At 35.9% G+C, this 20901-nt stretch overlaps 1 protein-coding gene and 1 long non-coding RNA gene across 6 annotated transcripts in view; one reads left to right on the top strand and one right to left on the bottom strand.

The window, feature by feature from the left end:
• The window catches only part of EYS (EGF-like photoreceptor maintenance factor), a 765120-nt gene that overhangs the window by 568271 nt on the left and 175948 nt on the right, over positions 1–20901 (bottom strand). Inside the window, exons 12-16 of the mRNA XM_087882471.1 lie at positions 19408–19530; positions 18721–18834; positions 16887–17000; positions 13511–13624; positions 1693–1890 (exon numbers count right to left, since the gene is read on the bottom strand). Of these exons, the coding sequence (XP_087738597.1) occupies positions 1693–1890; positions 13511–13624; positions 16887–17000; positions 18721–18834; positions 19408–19530 (663 nt within the window). The remainder of the gene's footprint in view (positions 1–1692; positions 1891–13510; positions 13625–16886; positions 17001–18720; positions 18835–19407; positions 19531–20901) is intronic.
• The window catches only part of LOC117676871 (uncharacterized), a 192384-nt gene that overhangs the window by 88118 nt on the left and 83365 nt on the right, over positions 1–20901 (top strand). For 3 of the 5 annotated variants that reach the window (XR_015731359.1, XR_015731356.1, XR_015731357.1), the window contains exon 2: positions 10977–11131. This is a non-coding gene — a long non-coding RNA (uncharacterized LOC117676871). Of the gene's footprint in view, positions 1–9949; positions 10093–10976; positions 11132–18841; positions 18950–20901 lie in introns of those variants that run through there. The other 2 variants (XR_015731358.1, XR_009621902.2) reach the window with 2 other exon arrangements.

Genomic DNA, 20901 nt, shown 5'->3' on the forward strand with positions numbered 1-20901 from the left:
TATACATTTGGAAAGGAAGAACATGAGATCCTTTTAAAAATCAACAAGGGAGAATTCCAGGGTCTAAAGTACACACCAACATCAAGCTTATAAGTCACTATATATAGGAAAACTAAATAAGAATATAAATGAAGGTTGGAAATTTAAAATAGGGTTTTTTTTAATTCTCCAGAAAATTTATGGAGCAGAAAAAAAAATGAATGAAAATTTTTCCTGAATTTCTCCAAGGCCTCCAACCATTTTTCAAGAATGATGACAATAACACCAATATATGTACATAAACGTCTCTTCTCACCCTGTGGGTAGTCTGTGTCTTCCTCAGTCTCAGGTCCTTTAACAGAAGCCTGGGGTGTTTGAGGGTTCTGTGCAGGACCTTGGCTGTTCTTTATACTGCATTCTTCTGGACAGAGAGCTCTGATATCATTCCTATATTCTGTGGGAGTCATTTTCCCAGCTTAGGAGTCACATCCCCAAATGCTCCTCCCACCACTGGGATTACTTTGGCCTTTACTTTGTACATCATCTCCAGTTCCTCCTTTATTCCACCATGACATAAGCTTAGCATATATGTCAAATATTTATCTTAATATGTAAGACTTTGAAAATGCAGCTACTGGGTTTGAGTAGGCTATGGAGGAAGATAGGTAAGATAGACATATGCTGAAAACCTGTCAAGTGAATTAATAAATAGGTTTACATTATCTGTTATTATTTTGTTTAGTTGGAATGGGAAATTGCACTTTGGATATTAGGCAGTTGATTATTGTAATGAATGATTGGTGAAAAACTAAATGTTTGCTTTTCTCTTGTGTACATGAATGGACGTTTTACAGATTTGAATATGAGGACTCATGGGTAGACAATGAATTAAAGTTAGCAAAGATACAGGTCAAATCCATGTCAGAACAACATCCGTAATACATTACAAAAGGACCTCATTGATCTAGGACCAGTGGTGGGATTCAGTTAATTCTCACTGGTTTGGGCAAACCAGTTGTTAAATTACCCACCCCCCGCTATCAAAGTGGATCCTGGGTGCTGCACTGCTCTGCAAAGGAGAAATGGGCAATGGAGCAGCTGGCATGACGGAAGGCCATTTTCCCTTTTTCTTCTCTCTGCTCCTCCTCCTTCCCTCATGCCGGCTACTCCATTGCCATTTCTCCATTGCAGCGCAGCCCCCAGGATCCACTTTGATAGTGGAGGGAAGGATAATTTAACGACTGATTCTCCCAAGATCAGGTTGGCTGTCGCGGGAGGCTCGTCCCACATGTGCAGCAGAGCTGGAGGATGGGGATGGGCCACACCTCCCACGACAGACAACCTGACCCTGGGTGAACTGGTTGTTAAATTATTTGAATCCCACCACTGTCTAGGACCTCATTTTAGCAACCGAAAATTATTCATATTCAACTAAATTGTGCAAAAGGTATTTTGGCTCATTGAAGCATCCAAAGAAACACCTCAAAAATCATATTAGAATTTCCCATTAACTGCAGCCTGGATCTCTGAAAACAGAAACCTTCATGCTGAAAAGTGAGGCATTTGGGCAAACCACTTTTCCTTTCAATAAGCTGCTGAATTGGACCCAGAGTATACAACTCTGGTTGTTTGAACTCTGACATCTCTAAAAATGACTTAAATCTGCTAGCGTTTTTTTCCTGCAAGAAACACATTACCCATAGATAGGCTCACCATCATAGCAATAACCGTGCATACAAGGGTTGGAACTGCATTCATTGATGTTGATCTCACAGCGTGGTCCTGCAAAGCCTTTTATGCACTGGCACTGAAATCCAAGAGGAAAAGCAGTTAAGTCTAGCTCTTGTAGACACGCAGCTCCATTTTCACAGGGATTACCACCTTCACAGGGTTTGAATTCACAGTTGGAACCTGGAAATAAAAGGAACACACAAAAAAAGCACATTTAAGTTATGTAACTGTTCAGCTAAAGCACCACAAAGACTAAAAATGTGTTCTATTTTTGTAAAACGTGTATGGGGGTGTTTGTTATGCATGCTTGGGGTATAAGCTGGCATTTTTCTGCTTTTCAACCTCAGAATTAAAACATGGTCATGATTTCCTTTTCCAAAGAAATGTGTGATTTCATAATGAAAATTTACAGTCCAGAATCAAACAATATTTTTTTTATTATATGTATTGCTTTCTGTGATTTCTTTAGCCATCATACCGAACTAGTTCATGCTATGGAAATTAAAAATAAAAGTCAAAACACTTCTTGTGAATAAATAAAACAAGTCAACACAAAAAGATGACACATTTCCTCATGAACACTGTTACTATTTAGCAAAATAATTTTAATAGGAAAAAATATTACCATCCAAATTCTGGATATTTATTCTATAATATCATTATATTCTGGTCCAGTAAGGTTTTCTTCTTATTCTGATTTTTCACCATTTTTAAGGCTGTATCTATACTACAAACTTAACAGGTTTCAATACAATTGCTCGTTTCCCCCATGGATCCTTGTCCCCGTAGTTTTATGAAAGTATATGCCGTTTGTTAGATGCTTTTGTAGTCCAGGAACAGAGTTTTCAGGATTTGTAGAGTGAAATACCTGATGGGCTATAAACTTATACCCATACCTCAGAGAACATCTCTTTGATACAACTGGAATTTTTTCCTGAACGTGATACTACTGTGCTGCATAAGATCCATATCCTAAAGAACAGCCTTGATATTTTTATAAATATGTCTATTTTTTCAATGTTTTATGAAAATTCCCTTCTCCTATAAGATGTACAGTTGTTCAGTGTAATGAACATGGATATTTGTGTAAGAAAATTATTATCCGTTAATGAGACGAGGGATCAATAGCTTAGCCCATTCAAAGTGGCAGATGGATTACACTGACTTCTAAAAGCCTTTAGGAAATCAGAATACTATATAACATGAGACCTTGAAGTTGACATATAATTATAATAAAACTAATGCAAAATTGGAGAAAACATAAAAAGACAGGTATAACATGTCAGAATATAGCAGTTAGTTTCTTTTTTTAAGCACTGACCTTACACAAGAAATAGAATATTTCTGTTTTTCTTTACAGATAGGAGCATCACTTTATTTCTTCCAAACAACCCAGATATAAATTGTGTCATTTAAATGAGAAGATGTGAAGCAAGTACCATCAATCTATATAACCATCTCCTTAGAATTCACTGCAATGTATTGCTATTAAAATTGTCTATATTTGACACATTTTGTCACTTAATCAAATTCTGTGCAAAAGCTTGCACATAATTTTTTGCACTGTTTCTCATTTTATGATTTTGACTGACTACTTAGTAATCTTTAATCTTTTTATAATTTGAGGAAACATGTCCTGTTTGAAAAATATTCTGAAAGGATAACTGACTGTCCAATTTGTAGAGATGGTAGAGGCAGAACTACAGGGGTAGTAGAATTATCACTTATAATATGAGCATAGTTTTCATAGATTCCTATCTATGATATCTACCTGCTGATGTAGGCCAGACACTACCACTTGACTTCAAGGGAAACTTGATGATTTATGTAGTCCACAAACTTTTTAATCATTGTTTCTCTTCTCTTGAAGTAGAGAATCCACACTCCCTAATTCCCTGCACGAGCAGGCATAAATCTAATTTTTCCATTTTTTTTCATACTCCAATATAATACAGGACTGTGAGGTAATTATCACATGTTGACTTTATAACATAATAAAATAAAACATTTTTTTCCCCATTCTATTGTTTTCAGTTCTCGGAGACTGCCTAAACAGCTCCCTGCAGTTTTCTTGGCAAGATTTTTCAGAAGTGGTTTGCCATTTCCTCCTTCCTAAACCCAAGATCCCCAGTTGACTTTGTACCTAAGGCAAGACTGGAACTCACAATCTAGAACTAGAACTAGAACTCACAGTCTCTCAGTTTCTAGCCTGATGTTTTAACCAGTTTGCCAAACTGACTTTCAAAGCCATATTTTATTTGTTTCAAAAACAGTTGAAATAGAATGTATTCCAAAATAGCCTATATTTTCAATATAATCAAATCCTAGAGCTATCAGGAGTCAAAACAATTGAGTGGAGGGTTATGTTATTCATTAGTTCATGGTTGGCAAGCAGTCTTTCCTGACAGGATTAAGCAACATGTCATATGCAATATGATACATGAACTGGTGATATGTGTGCCAAGTGAGTTTTGATGATTTGCTTTGATGACATCACTGATTACAACTACCTATAAGCTCCAATTAAAAGTTAATAAAACTATAATTACTATTCTATAGATCATAAGAGAAACTATTTTTCATTACCATAGAAACTAGGATTAGAAATACTGCATATAAATTGTAATTATCTAGAAGATCATTCTTCATAAAATAGAAACATTTCCTATGGTAAATGTCACATCCTTTAACTTATCTATGGAGGCTATGGTTTCTCCTTCTCTACAGGTTTTTAAGATAGTTTCCTCTCAAAGGAACAAAAGATGGTTTAAGATTGTGTTCTACAGACACACACACACACACATTTTAAGATTATATAACCTTTGTGGTCATCCCATCTCCATAATTATGTGATTCTAGGATTAATTGCAACAAAACACTGTTGAAGGGGACCAGACTGGGTATCTTCAGCAAGTTATTTTTTGGAACTACAACCACAACTAGTGTACAATTTCTGTAAAATAGTGACACTTTCTGGACAAGAACCTTAAAAAGTTCTTTATGTGAGGAGAGTTCTTGGGAAGAATTTGCATCAATTGTTTCCAAAAACAACCCAGCATCAAAGATATGGAAAATAAGATTATCAAATAGTGTTTTATGGAGCAGTTTTTGAAAAATGAGTAATTCTCTAGATACACTTGCATGGAAATTTCTTCAGGAAAGGAAATCACTGCACCTGAAATGAGATAATGTCAACTCCTATCTCCTCTACTGTAATTGTGTCTAGTTCCATAATTTCTACTGCCACTCTTTACAATATCTTTAGCAAGGGAACAATGTTAATATTTAATAAAAATGAGCAAAACTTCACTACATGCTGTAGCATTTGAAATATTGTTAGATTTGGTTAAACAAGGTTCTACTTTTCTATTTTACACTTTTTCAAACATGTGTGTGCATAATTACATAAAAGTGTCAGCAGATTTGTTAAGGAAGTCACAGAGCAACCCTTGAGTAGCAAGGGTGTGCACATGAAAGCAATTGAGAGCAATTGCAAATAAACAGCCAACACACAGATACACTGAGTTGTGTTTTACTTTTAGGAAATAGTAGGAGGCACAGTCCAATAAACAGTCCAGGTCATACACAGATAAAGCAGTAGATAGTAAAACAATAGTCCAGGGATAATCCAATAACAAAGTCTTCTTACCAGTCGTCATAGTCATACACAATAAACAGTTGCAAACAGTAGCAAACACAGCAAAAAGCAGTAAAGATCAGTAACGATTAGCAAAGAGCAATAATGATCAGCAAAGAGAAACAAACCATGTTTCAAGCTCCCTCTTAAGGACATTGGCTACAGAGCAAACCAATCAGGACACAGTATGATGCAATACAGCAATACAGTCTTAAAGCTATATTGAGGGTTTATATATTGCCAACCCAACAAGTTAGGGAATTATCATTTCCTAACAAGATTGTATGCCTAAAATGTGTAATTCCACTTTACAAGGAATTCATAAAATAGCAGCTTAAATGCATGGAGAACAATAAATGTTTTCAATTTGGTTTACAAAAAGCAAATAACATCAAAAGATTTGGGCTGATGGTTGGGTAAATTTCACAAGTCAAGATGCACCTGTCATGATCCCGACTAACAAACCCAATCAAATCAAAACTCTGAGGCTGAGGTCTTCCTATAAGAGCTTCTTTATCATATCGGCATGATCAAATGGAAAACCAACTCTAAATGTTTTCCACTGTTTCAGTATAATTAACATAGGAAATAACTCCCTCGCCAAATCACAGGTCACATTGGCCAATAAGGTTAATTGCCAGGCTCTCCAGGCACTCCTTCCCATCTCTATCCACCACCTGTAGAAATGACCTTGGTTCCCATGAGAGAGTTCCGTGTTTTGTCTAGTAATGCATTTCATCCTCCTTCCCCCTCCCCACTCGGTGTGGCAACTGAGGAATAGAAAAATGGCTTCTGCCAGGTTCGATTCAAAGGTGACAGCACTCTTCCATACCTGCATGATATGTTAATCGTATGTTTATCAGGGGTGGGTTGCTCCCGGTTTGGACCGGTTCGCATCGGTAGTAAAGGTAAGTAGAACCCACCCCCTGATGTGCATATGTTAACATCATAAAAGCTTTCTTGGATTTCTTAAGAGAAAGTAGCATTTAAAATCATATCCAGTAGATCCTTCCTCCAGTAGCCATGTTTAGGGGTTAAAGTGGCAGGGTATACAAATCATTATTGCATGATTTAAAAAACAGCATCAATTTCAATAACAGCTTTTTTTCTTGCTTCACTTCATCATATTTGGTAAACAATATTTGTATCACCGTGTTAGCCAGTTTCTCTGTGTTCCTGTCACTGCATTTCTAATATCAAAGCTAAAAGGCTGTTCAAGGTTACTCTGCATCAGCTCAAGGTCTTCCAGAATAAATTAAATGAAAATGATTGTGTAGGATTTACAATGCCACTATAAAAAAAAAAAAATCTTGCAAGATCTAAGCTAATGCAATATGCAGCTGAGAGTTAAAATGATCAAATAAGTTTTGGTTTTGGTATAAATAGCATTTTACTTTCCCCATGACAGATTTTTCAGCTTCTTTTAGTAAATGACTGAAATTATTTTAATTTGTCCCATAAAAGAAATCTACGCGGCAATTTATGGTCACCCTCAAAGCTTAGAATAACGGCTTTTAAGTAATTAATTGGTAACATCACATTCCAGAAAACAACAGGAAACCCGTCAAATACCTAAGATAAATTTTCATCGTTTCATTTATTTTTGTCTATCAAATTAAGTATCTTGGTAATTTTCTTTCATTATATTGGTTAAGGTTGACATCTGTTGTACTGTACATTAGCTAGAATCTAAGTGATAGCAGTGATGGCACATATGAGGCACCCCCAATGATAGGGGGAAAGTGATACTTTTCAGCAATATCAATGTACTGTTCAAGTATTTGTCCCACTAAGATATAAAGTTCCCTTGTTCCCTGAAATGAAATTATGCAAATATTAGAGTTGGCAGAGCAATCCCCCTTTACATTTTTCATTCACACTGGCACAGTGCTAGTGCTTTTGCCATAAATTCTTCCCTTAATCCTAAGGATTGCTTTATTACTTAATCCATGAAATAAAATAGTTTGCAATAAGGCCGATGAAGCTTTAAGCCTTCTATAACTTGAAATCCTTTGAATTACAAAAAAATATCATCATGGAATTTATAACTATCACCCCACAAGCCTTGACTCTGCCCCTTGAGCCCTTTCAATAGTTGCTCCTACATCATATGTTTAAGATTCAGTCGGTGAAATTAATAACTACATGACTACGTTAAGTGTATTTAATGTGGCAGTGTGGTGCTTCCAATTTAGAAAAAGTGTTTTGGAACACTTCCCTTTGGGAGAATGGCTACAACATATATTTTTGGCTCATTAAAGCAATGGTCAGTTTCCAGGACTGATTGCTCATCTACAGCAGAAGCTCATAATAGAATTACCTTAACAAAATACTTAATTCTGTGAAAGAAGAAGAAAGTCTGGACTATACCTTGCTTTTATTATTTATTTATTTATTAGTTTGATTTATATGCCGCCCTTCTCCAGTGATTCAGGGCGGCTTACAATGCTTTTAAGCAATAGCCTTCATACTTTTGTATATACCTGCTTAGTAGGGCTTTTGCCCCCCCCCCCCAAGTGGTGTTCTATTTTATACAAAGTCAGCTTATTGCCCCCACAAACCGGGTCCTCATTTTACCTACCTCAAAAGGATGGAAGGCTGAGTCAACCTTGAGCCTGGTGAGAATTGAACTCGCAGTAATTGCAGGCAGCTGGCAGCTAAATACTACTTTAACAGTAGTTTAGTCCACTGCACCTCCAGGCTCCTCATGACTTAAATTTCAACAGTTAATCTAGTTGGTATAAGATACTTTGGAACTGAGGCTTTCATTAAACATTCTGTTTGTTGGTTTTCACAGAATTATCAAACATTCCAGTCTTCCCTCCCACCCACGTCTTCCCCCTAAGTAATAGTGGCAGTAAAAAACAGCACTTAGCAACTTCAAAATGCACTGCAGAGAATCACAAGTAAAGAACCTCAGGCAAACCATGCAATCATGCTTAATGCAAATAAGAAACACACTTTGACAGCATGCTGAAGAAATAAAAATTGTATGCCATACCTGCATAAAGTTCTGAAAAGAACAGAAATTGATTCGTTTATTTCCCAGAAAAAACAAATCTAAACCTTATTTCTTTATAAAGAATCACGTCTGCATTATTTCAGTGATCAAATAATGATCTGAAAAGAGTACTACATAGGTACTACATTGTATTGTTTTTCTAAAGGTAATTAAGTCTACAGTTACGTAAATTTCTGTCTATGTATCTGGAAAGGACTGTTGATTTTAAAAGATGGTTTTCAATATTGGAATAAAGAAGATTTAGAACTTCACTCACGTAGTATGCAGCAAGCACAGCAAAACTCAGACATACTTTCCAGACACACATAGCAGGAGTGCATTGCTCACCATATAAGCTCACCATATACCTGCACTTTAGTCCATGCAAAAAACACAAACATTAATCTAGAATTGCTATGTTCCCAATGATTTTTGAATTCTTTCTTTCTTTCTTTCTTTCTTTCTTTCTTTCTTTCTTTCTTTCTTTCTTTCTTTCTTTTTCTTTCTTTCTTTCTTTCTTTCTTTCTTTTCTTTCTTCCTTCCTTCCCTCTCTCTCTCTCTCTCTCTCCCTCTCTCCCTCCCTCTCCCCCCCTCTCTTTCTTATAATGATATGGTTTCCCATCATACAAGACATGATTCTGGGTGGCATACAATTTAGAAAAACCCATAAAACCATTATATTGAAAATATTCCACAATTTAAAATTATTAATATTATTAAAAGATTAGAAGAGAATATTAGATGTTAATGTAGCCATGTCATTTCCCTGAGACCCCCCAAGTCTGTTGACACAGCCAAGTTTATAATTAATTAAATTTAATTAGTTAAATTTATATGGCTGGGCACTTGTGATTTTGGATGTGATTCTATTATTCTTTGGTTGGGAAATGCCAAATGGTTTTACCAAAATTGTTTTCTTTGGTTAAACGTACATCAGGATGCATTTAAGTCATAATCAATGCCAAAGTCCATGTCAATAAAGACCAAACAGAATACAACCATCTAGAAGTATTAATTTTTGAAAAGATGATTCACATATTAATTGTATGAACAAAATCCAAGAAAATTTAAGAACCAAATACAGAAGAAGCAAGAGAACTTCCTAAATTTTAGATTCTTCTTATGGTGTCTGGAATCCATAGTAGTTCCCACGTATATTTCACTTCTCTTTCTTTGTATTTTTCCACCCCACCTTGCTCTGTGCAGTTTGTAATAACCCAGTAATGATCATGAAAAAAATCCAAATGCTTATGAGCAGATTTTGGCATCTGTGTTTAATCAAGCCACATTTCAGCAGCATTAAGTATTTTTATGGAATATATGAAGGAGATTTTATGTAAATTGTACAGCTCAACCAGAGATTCAACTGGAAATCACAGCTTTCATATTTCAGCAGAATCCCAAAATATTTCAGAAACATTAGCTGCAACCCTCCAATGAGATACATTAGAAAACACACAGCCTGAGAATCGTGACTGTGGAAATCATTCAAACAGCATGTTGGAAAAGGTGAGGGCATAAGTAAAGGGCCTGTCCTGGAACTACTGAGGTAGAGGTATCATCCAGAACGTTTCATAAAGCCTCTTTGTGGACTTCCCCAGATACTTCGCTTTTCCCGGAGTCCAGTCCAAGTGGAAGCACTGCCTGTATGTGTTCATGCATGTGCAGACCATCTGGGAAAGCCTCTGAAGCATCTACACAGAGCCTCCAAGGGAAAACATCTTCTTCCATACTTCGATCACAGGTGCTTTCCAAAATGGCTGTCCCAAAACTTTTCTCAGACCCTCTGAAAACTACTGTATTTTTGATAAAAGAGGCTGAAAATTTGGGTGTGTCTTATACTCTGAATGTAGCCCGGCCCACCCACTGGCCCCTACCTTTCAACCTCCGCACGTCCTCTTCGTTGCTGCAGAGATTGCCACCGACAATGGCTTGTGTTTTGGGGCTCCACACATCACATTTTCAGCCTCCAAATGATCCATTTGAGAGCCCTTCAAGGCTGCAGGGATCACCAAAGCACATCGCCACCGATCACCGCCCGAAAAGGCAGCATGTTTGGAGGCTGAAAACCCGATGCACGCTGCCCAAAATTGCTACCTGGAACAGCTCCTGCCTTCTCTTATCCATTCCACACTTCACCTGCTTTAGTCACTGGAGCTCCTTCCGATGATCAGCTGTTCCTTTGAAGCTGTTTTTCAGCCCCAACGAGGCACTTGTGAGTGAAGCGATCTTCCGCGCTTTGCCTGCTTTTCTCATTGCTGCTCCCTCCCACAATCAGCTGTCCTTTAGAATCTGTTTTTGAGCCCCAACTCTGCATGCAAGAGCGAAGCGAGCACATGCGCACATGCATGCTCAAAACCGGGAAACCAATGTGCTGAAGCTGACCAAGCTATGGACACTAGTCAGATGATTACCTGGTAGGCAGAATTTTTTCCCCCTATTTTCCTCCCCAAAAACTAAGGTGCGTATTATACTCTGGTGCATTTTATATTCTAAAAAATACAATACTTCAGTATTTACTCAATTAACTGTATTCCTTCTTGCCACTTTTATAAGGGGTTAAGGAATGTGCTTTGCTTTTTAGTTATTTATTTATTTTTAATTACAGTCCTGGTTGTTTTTGTTCAGGCGTTAGGTGGTGTCGAACTCTTCTCAACCCCATGGATCATAGCACGCCAAGACCCCTGTTCTCCACTGTCTCCTGGAGTCTGCCCAAATTCATGCCCGCTGCATAGATGACACTATCTAACCATCTCATTCAGATAGCTAACTGTGAAAAATTGGTAAGAAAAACTTTGAAAATACGAGTGCTCCTGCAGTCACATTAATAAGATAGGCAGCCATATAATTTTTCTAAATACTGTATATAAATTAAGAAAAACTGCAGCCAACAAAAGTATTTTTTAATGTTTGATCATTTCTGTTTTAATTCTTATTGCCGTATATTTGAGGATCTGTATTTCTGGGGTTCTAGTGGCATGTTTTATTTGTTAAATTTATTTGCCCCCTATCTCACTCTGGGGTTACTCTAGGTGACTTACAACAATATCAAGGAAGAAATGAAAATAACGTAAACAAAACATAAGTAAAATAATAGAATAAAATAAACATCTTGGAGGAAAATCTTAATCAGTTTTGAATTTGGAGAAAAGTATAGTAAGTAAGGTAATATCAAATCTAAACAATTTATGGTATTATAAAGCAGAAAGTATCAATAATTCTGGGAATTAAACCAATATGGAGGAAGGTTTAGAACATATGTGAGCAGCCCTAAAGATATTCTTGAAGACAGAAGAAAATGATTTGAAGGAGAAAGTGGGAAGAGAAAGGAGAGAAGAATCCAAGGTGAATGGCTTACTTCAAGTGTAAGGAAGGCTAATTGCCCACAAAGGAAATACCTGAAAAAGCTGCACAGCTCAATTAGGTAATCATTGAAAAGGAAAAATGTGGTAATCACTTTTTTCTTCTTTGCTCACAAAATTATAAAAAAAAAGTGCTTTATCAACCCATTCTTTTAAAGGTCATTTCCCCCTCACAAAAAAAGACAAACTATAGTTATAAGACACTTTAGAACAGGAAGTCATAGGGATTTCTGGTAAAAAAAAAAAAAAGATTCTGTATGGGTTCTAAAGTCTGTAAAATATGATTTCGGTAGAACTGAATAAAATTTGTGTCAGTACAAAAATATTTACAATGGAAAAAAATTATCCTAAACACCTAATATGATTTTGGAGGTAGCAGAAGAAAATACCAGGTCACTGCCTTCTTCAAGGTTTTTTTTTTTTTTCCCCTTTTCAATTTCTCTGTACATATATAGTACAAACTTGACATTTGACAGGGATTTCCCATCCTAGTGCTAATTTGGTCCCACTCTGTTTCTTCAAGATTAGCCAATGTTGGTTAGGTGGTATCAACTGGAATGAGGGTTAAATATACTTGATGACTATGCAGCACTAACTGATTTCAAAGAGGAGGCAGGAATAGAAAGAAGATAAAAAATGGATGGAACATGAGTGCTAACACTGCAAACAGACTTCATTTCTTATTAAATGCAAAATGTCTGTATGTGAAAATTACACTAGGTTTGAACAGGAGAGCAAACAATGGATTATAACAGAAATATATATGTATTTATTTTTTATATGCAGTAGGGTAAATTCTACCCTCACACTCCCTCTTAACTCTAAGAAGAAGTATGCAGTAAAAAAGATAAATACCTCTGTTAAATATGCTTTTAATTCCTGTCCACAGAAAAATCAAAGACTACTCTGAAGATATGGGCCAACATTCTATTAAGAAAAGGGAATTCCAAATTTTTAAAAAATTAACATTTGTCAGTGATATCCAGCACAAGAAACACAGCAATGGAAAAAATGAATTGAATACATAGTTTTAGATGCATATATATAACTGTGAAATTCTCAGTGCTTTCCAAGGAAAACCTCCTATATTTTGCTATTTTTAAATTATTGATCATAGTTTTTATGGTAAATTAATACACTTTAAAAACACTAAATTGAATGCAGCATAATTTAGCGGCAGTTAAGTGTTTGAGAACTGAAATGTGTTTGAATATTAGTAGCTCGGGTTAGTAGTTAGGCTGTTGGTTTGAGTTCCGAACTTGACAATTTGGTTGCAAAAGTTTCATCACCATTCGAGGAGACATCATCAGTGTGTTTTGAATTGTGCTCATTTTGTTTGAGAACTTTTTAATTTTAAAGACATGATGCTAAAATAAGTGATTGGTTGCCATAATGTTTTTAAAAGATTTTTTTTAAAGAATTAGTAAAAAAAATGCATTGAAACATGCTAACAAAACATAATCTTGAGATAGCTGAGTCTAAATTTCACTCCTTATTGGATCAGAATAAAATAATTATGATTTTCCCCTGTGAATCCACACATGGCATTCAACTCTTATTTTGTGTTCACTATATCTCCTCTAATAACGGAAGCAAGTCTTTCAGTGGATGAATAAACAAAGTTTAATTCACATTAGTCGCAGTCTAAGTGATAATTGGCTAGTCACTTTTGAAGCTTGCATTGAGAAAATCACAGCCTAACAATTCTGCTTGGGAGAATGAAATCAGTTCAGACAAGAGGCAGAAATGCTTTCTAAAGTTAATTTTGTTTACCTTCCCTTCTCCCTCGGTGTTCATTACCTTTAAATGGAGCCACACACTGGCAGGAGTAATTACCGGGCTGGTCAATGCAGGTGCCTCCATTCTTGCAGGGGAAAGAAGCACACTCATCTAGATCACTTTCACAGTGAATACCTTTGAAAAGATAATTGAAGAGCCAGCAATTTAATAAGACAAGCAGGTGCCAATTTATAATTGTTCCATTTGTACCTTGAGATTCAAGTCCATCTTGTTTGGAGAAATCAATCTAAATCACAGAAATAAGGTCCTTACATACATTGCAATCAGAGTCTTTATTTCCTTTCATCACCACTAAACTTTCCTGCCTCTGAATTACACTCCTAATTTCAATAAGAAGCATGTCTCTATACCAGATAGGTCATTTCTTGTTGGCATGGCCTTAAATTTGTTTTGTCATGTTTCAGCAGGGTTTCCACCCCCCCCAATATGCAACACAAAAATATCTATGCATTTTTATATGCATTGCTCTGAAAAGTTGCATTGTCATAGTCAAGTTTCATCAATATATTGATGTTTATCCAAACTGTTTTCCATTATGTAGTTTTTCTTTTCCCAGTATGTTCACAAGTAGGTGCATTTTTCATATTCATTTTCCTATTGTACAGATTTAACTGGAAATCTGCATTGCAAAGCTGGAAAAGTATAAATATTAATATAAGTATATATATTAATAGTCAGTATATCAGCTCCATAAATGAAAGTGCATTTATACAACATGCAAATTGGGTGAAAAACTCATCCATCCCTAACCTCATTTATCTAAACATCATTTTCCATGTTCAAGAATATGGCACGAGAAATTTTAGCTGTGATGAGCAAGGGAACTACTTCCCAGTACTCCCAGCTAAAAGACAGAACACTTCAATCATCAAGTGGGCTAGAAATAAGATTCTTTTTTGAATATATAGGACCACAAGTTGTATAATTTAGGTTTCTCTAATGAGCATTTCAGAGTACTTCAATAAGTTATTTGGGAGGCAAAAGAAGCTTGCTGAGAATATATAACAAGCTTATTTTTAATAGTAAACTATGAAGATTGTCCTAGAGGTGAAAAGAAAGTCAAAACAACAGCTACTATAGCTCTTCCAACTTTTCAGGAAGTGAATGTTGCAATTGGCCATTATGGAGAACTTGAAGAGTTATTTTAATTTCTTATCTTCCCTATGGAATATGGTGATTTTTTAAAAAAACTTTTATGTTAAATTCATTAACAAGACAAAAATCAAAGGTTTACTTGAAAGATTTGTTTATTATTTGTACACTGATGCAATCATAGCAATCTCAGCAACTCCAAAGAGAAAGAAATATGGTAAAATAAAACAGTATAAAAATAAGACAAATAAAGCTCAAATGCAACATATGGCATTAGGCCTCTAAAGCCTTCTGGAAAAGCTCAGCTTTGAGCTTTTTCTTGAAGGCAGACAATGTTGACAACAGATGCTACAACAAAGGTTGGAATCAAATCTCCAGTTTCCTTTCTCTGTTTTTCTTGCAAATTCTGCTGGCAAAGACACAGAAAAGGGAAGATCACAGTAAGCCTATCAGATGAAGTATCTAACAGGGCACTATGAGTTATGCAGAATGTTTCTAGGACCTTCTGCGTCTGAAGTTAATTGTACTTGTTCAAAGCAAACTTAATTCCTAAAATGTTGTCCTATCTTAGACTTTCTGTATCATAGATTTATGCCTTGGTAGGTTTTCAAGGAATCTGATGTTTAAATATCCTGTGATTTAATTCAATGGGGCATTTGTCTAAAATTGAAAGGAAGTTTTTTTTTTTTTTTTTTTTTTTAAATTTGATTTATATGCCGCCCTTCTCCGGAGACTCAGGGCGGCTTACAGTGCGCTAAGCAATAGCCTTCATACTTTTGTATATTTTATACAAAGTCAGCTTATTGCCCCCACAAACTGGGTCCTCATTTAACCTACCTTAGAAAGGATGGAAGGCTGAGTCAACCTTGAGCCTTGGAGAGATTCGAACCAGCAGTAAATTGCAGGCAGTTGTGTTAATAACAGGGTGCTTTAAACCACTGTAGTACCAATGTTATTGTTCATAACATTTATTTTTAATGACTAGGTAGCTATGTGTCAATTCTTCAAAAAAGGAAGTATTTTCACCCACTGTACATCTCAAAGCTATAAGTGCCCAGGCTATGATACTACAGAGTTTAAATAGCAATAATAGTGCTATTTGTAATATGTTGTTGTAATATTATTCCCAGTTTATTTCAAATAAACTGGACCCTAAATTGTATTTGAACTTCAAAACTGCTTCCCTATCATGCCTGTATTTAATTTATGTTTAATAATTTATTTATGATAACACTAAAGAGATTTACAAAATATTTGGAACTTTGTACTTAAATACTTTGAAAGTTTGGAAAAAAACTTTTGTTTAGAATTTGCTACATACTACAATGATAACTCTATGATACTTAGACCTTTGGCTAGAACTCAAACAATCAGAAAAGATCCAGTCTGAAGACTATGACATTCACTGAATGAATACACAAACATCAGAATCAAGTAACTACATGCTACACAATGCAAATGTTTACATGATTTTAGTCTCTTACACCCTAATTCTGGCTACAGCAATCACAAGTTTGGAATTATTTGAAGGTTCAGATATCAAAGGTCAAAAACAAGCACAAGTAAGCACAAATTATTTAAGCAGGTTATATGTTAAGGGAATTTGGATACACAGGTAGTTCAGAAAGCTGAAGAATCATGATAGAAGATACTGTGAGTCTAGAAATTTAAATACTTGACCTACAAAGTTTAAGCACAATGTTGTTTTGGAATGGTACAAGCCAGATGCCTAAAATATTCCTTTCTGATTGGTAAAAAGAGATGTCATATATGCCATAGGCTTCATTTAAAGAATTATTTTTAAGTACATTCTAAATCTTAAACCTCACCACACCCAGTGAGTAGATTTTGAGGTATTGCTTTTATTATTTTCTCCACTGGAGGATCATTACAGGATAAAAATTCCATCTCAGTGCTATGCAAAATAAGATGGAGTTTCTTCTTTTGTCCACAGGCAGTTTATGTGGGAAATTTCAAGATCCTTTGATCCCTTACTGCTATATTTCTATAACCAAGCTGGTCATGTATTATAAAATAATAATGACATAATTTTATTAAGAGGAGATACACAAAAGAAAAGTGAAAGAATATGTTATGATTACAGGCAAGAAAATATTTAAAATCTTTTCCATGTAAAATTAACTTTACATAAAGTTTACAAGGTTTGCTGAGGATTCAAATAAACATTAAATTATGACATATAACCCAAGCATGCCCAAAATTAATAACCGTGTGATAATCCTTGGAGATTGGAATTTCCTAGGAAAGGATTCATGCCACTTACCAGCAAAGCCAGATAAGCAGATACAGCTATATCCATTGATAAGATCCATACAGGTTCCATTATGGATACAAGGGTTGGAGTGACATTCATTTGTGTTGATTTCACAAAGTGTACCTATATAGCGATTGGAGAGGGAGAAAAAGGCAATACCTTACAGAAGCCAAACATTTGATTAAGAGTATAGTTTTATTTGGCATGCTCCTGTAAAGTAACTCACTGTTGAGAACATTCTGTCAGTAGTATGATTATAAGTTCAACCTGTCTCACTAAAGCATTCTGGAGACACTTTATTATTTGAGCTGTTACACTGATGTGCTAAGAGGGCACAAAAAGAAAAGTAGTCTTCAGAGACACTGAATTGATTCTCAAGATATATAGCAACCAATTTCTTTATCAATTTGCATCAATAAAGAATAAAAAAGAATTGACATTGAAATAGAATAGAATGGATTTGCAGTGACATCAAGGAAAACCTTCCTTCTGGTTTTGTTAAGGCAGCAAATGAGTTCTCACCAAAAGGGGGATGGGGTAACAAAATTTCAGATGTGAAAATACATTACAATATTTACAGAAATTTCCTGCCTAATATGCCTTAAGGAATGCTTTTTGGACAGATTTTTTTTAAAGAATAGAATACTTTATTGGTCAAGTATGATTCGACACACAAGGAATTTAATTGAAAAGATTCCCAGCTTTTCTTGCTTCAATTACTATTACTTTAGCCCAGTGGTGAAATCCAAATTTTTCCCTACCAGTTCTGTGGGCGTGGCTTGGTGGGCATGGCAGGGGAAGGATACTGCAAAATCTCCATTCCCACCCCACTCTGGGGCCAGCCAGAGGTAGTATTTGCTGGTTCTCCAAACTATTCAAAATTTCTGCTACTGGTTCTCCAAACTGCTCAAAATTTCCACTACTGATTCTCCAGAACCTGTCAGAACCTGCTCAATTTCACCCTTGCTTTAGCCTCATTAATTTTTTGTCCTTCATTCTTTAAGCTCATGGCTGCTTAAAGTTTGTGTTCAAAGAAATATAGAAACAAATATTTCTCATGATGTGAGGAGAGGGTATCATGTTCATTAGCCACATTCCTTCAATTCAACCCATATAATAGACCCAGCAGAAGTGCTTGCAGTCAGTATGAAGGTGAGTGTATGAAGATGTATGTTGGATTTTTCTATGGGAAAGAAAAGCTAGATTAAATCAGAACTATCTCTCATGTGGATTAATTCTATTTGCAAGCACTTGGATGATACTGAATGCACAATCGTTATAGGGGAATGTATCTGAGGCGAGAAGACTCTCATTGAAAAAGGGGGAAGCTGATTTTCAGCTTTCTGCTTTCTTTCTAGACTCCTCTTCCAGTCCCTCACTAGAACCTCTTTTCCCACCCTCTAAAGCAGATTCAGCAGAGAAACATTTACTTGATTAAAGCAACAGCAACACGAAAGCCTGCTAGCCACAGAAGACTTATATCGGATCCAATCTAATGAATAACGACCAATATTATTTATTTCAAGATAAATTAGATAAACATATGTCCTAATAACCTAATTTAAAGATGATTGACACTTTTTTCAGGATAAAAATGGAAATGATTTATTTAACAAGTAATACCCAGCAAAGTATTGTCTATTTTAAGGTAGAAAGGAATAAAATGCTGCTTGGATACAATTGTAGCTTGGAGCAAATTTGACATGAGACAAGGACTTGAACCCTGTAATTATTATGGCTCATAAAGAAGAATAGGATAGATTTACTGGACACTATTGTGTTTTAAAGATTGGTAATTGTAGATTGATCTCTTAAAATCTGTACCTGTATTTTTTTTTGTTACCTTCAAATCCACTAGAACACAGACAGTTGAAAGCATTAAGCTGATTGATGCACGTAGCCCCATTGTGACATGGACCACTTAGGCACTCATTCACTTCTATGTCACAGTTCACACCTGACAGAAAGTGAAGGATTTTGTTTGTGAGAAACATAATTGGGCAGAGCGGTTACGAACAACAACGACAAGAGCAGTTAAGAACAACAAAGTTGGGAGGAGCAAGAAAAAGAAGGTAGTGTAACATTAGGAGTTTGAGCCTTAGGGGATATTTTCCTGTCAGAGAGTCATAATTTCTCTGCTTGCAAGATTCAGATGACACCAGTCAACCTGGAAGGATGGACCACCATTTCCGTTCAGCCGGAGTGGTCCGCTTCTCCACCCACCCACAAATTTGCCCACATGTACAGTCCCCATAGTCTCAGAAACAGGCACATTAATGCACAAGGCAAGCCAGTGCAAAGTTGCCCTAGCTACATCTGCCACATGGGGGATGATTTGAGCAATAGGCTCCCCAAAACATGCACCAGTTAAAAAGTAAGAGAACTGGGGGTGTTTAAAATATCAGTCTTGTCATGGTTGAACTGAAACCTGTTCTCCTCTATCCAACTGATTGAGAATTAAAAGCTGCTAAGAGGACTTTAAAAAATAAGTTGCATCAATAGGTTTGATTATATTTAAATTCAAGCATACCTATAAAACCAGGTGCACAGAAACAGCTATAGCCATCCAGGTTTTCCTGACAGAGGCTGGTAGTTCCACAGGGCTGGGAGAGACAACTATCCTCCTTTGATTCACAGAGTTCACCCAGAAAACCTATTTACAGTAAAAGCAAATATAAATGTATATTAAAAGACTGTGAGAAAAAGTATACTGTTCAGCAAGCTAAAGAACAAAAAAAAAAGTGAGTGGTATTATATTTACAAATTTTAAACTGAACTAATTTAATTATGTTTTCAACTGGATTTTTTTTTCCCACTCACCCTCTACTGTCAACACAGGAGGGAAGGGGAAGGTATGATCAATTTTGGGTACAGATATCAGTAGTTGGCCAATGTGCTGCAAATTGATCTTGAATATATGGGAAATAGAATTACTCATAGTGTCCTGAGACCATAATTTATGTGAAGGATGTTGGTCCATGGTAGCGCAGCAGACTAAAGCACCGTTAAGTAACACCAGCTGCCTGCAATTACTGCAAGTTCAAATCTCACCAGGCTCAAGGTTGACTCAGCCTTCCATCCTTTTGAGGTAGGTAAAATGAGGACCCGGTTTGTGGGGGCAATAAGATGACTTTATATAAAAAAGAACACCACTTAGGGGGGTGGGGAGCAAAAGCCCTACTAAGCAGGTATATACAAACGTATGAAGGCTATTGCTTAACGCATTGTAAGCTACCCTGAGTCTCCAGAAAAGGGCGGCATATAAATTGAACCAATAAATAAATAAATAAATAAATAAGAATGTAGTGCTATCTGAATGACACTGTTCCAGTTCTATGCTCATTTAGCCTTTGCTGCAGATTCTGTCTTATAAGAACTTGTGATCCTTCTTTAGTTATAAACACCCTTAGGATGAAAAGTTCACTAGTTCTTTATCAGTTAATGCCTGATGAATTCCTACTCACTTGGTGAGTGGGTAGCTGTATAGATTGAAATCAAATAAGTACAAGAATGAAATAGGCTGATATGTTCTCTAGTTGTGACTTCATGAAGCAAACTCCACTCTTCTGTAATTGCATCACAATGTTAGAAGCAGGTACAGGGAAAGAATTCACATAACAACATAATGGCATTTTTATTCGCCTTATTATTTTTGTCCTACCTCATTGCCCACTGATATCTATGATAGTTAACAAGCAAGCAAAGTCTTTTGCTGATATTACATTTGGCCTTAACCATTACATTTAATTTTTAGCTGTATACACTTAATCTTACATCTAAATCTTTTCCATTCTAGTGTACATATATACTTATCTATTACACTGTGAAACATCATTTTCCCAGTCCCCTCTTTCTAAGACTACATTCAATTGTTACAAAAGATATAGAATTCAACAAAGAAATCTGGATAGTAACTGTTCTGTTTGCTGCATACTTACCATTATCTCAGATTTGGTAAAGAACCTTATTTACAGGACAATTGTTTGAAAAAGGAAATACCTACTGTAGAAATTTGAGGCTACTA

Source organism: Pantherophis guttatus, chromosome 1, assembly GCF_059756535.1.
Source record: "Pantherophis guttatus breed Tessera chromosome 1, ASM5975653v1, whole genome shotgun sequence".
NCBI classification, from domain to species: domain Eukaryota; kingdom Metazoa; phylum Chordata; class Lepidosauria; order Squamata; family Colubridae; genus Pantherophis; species Pantherophis guttatus.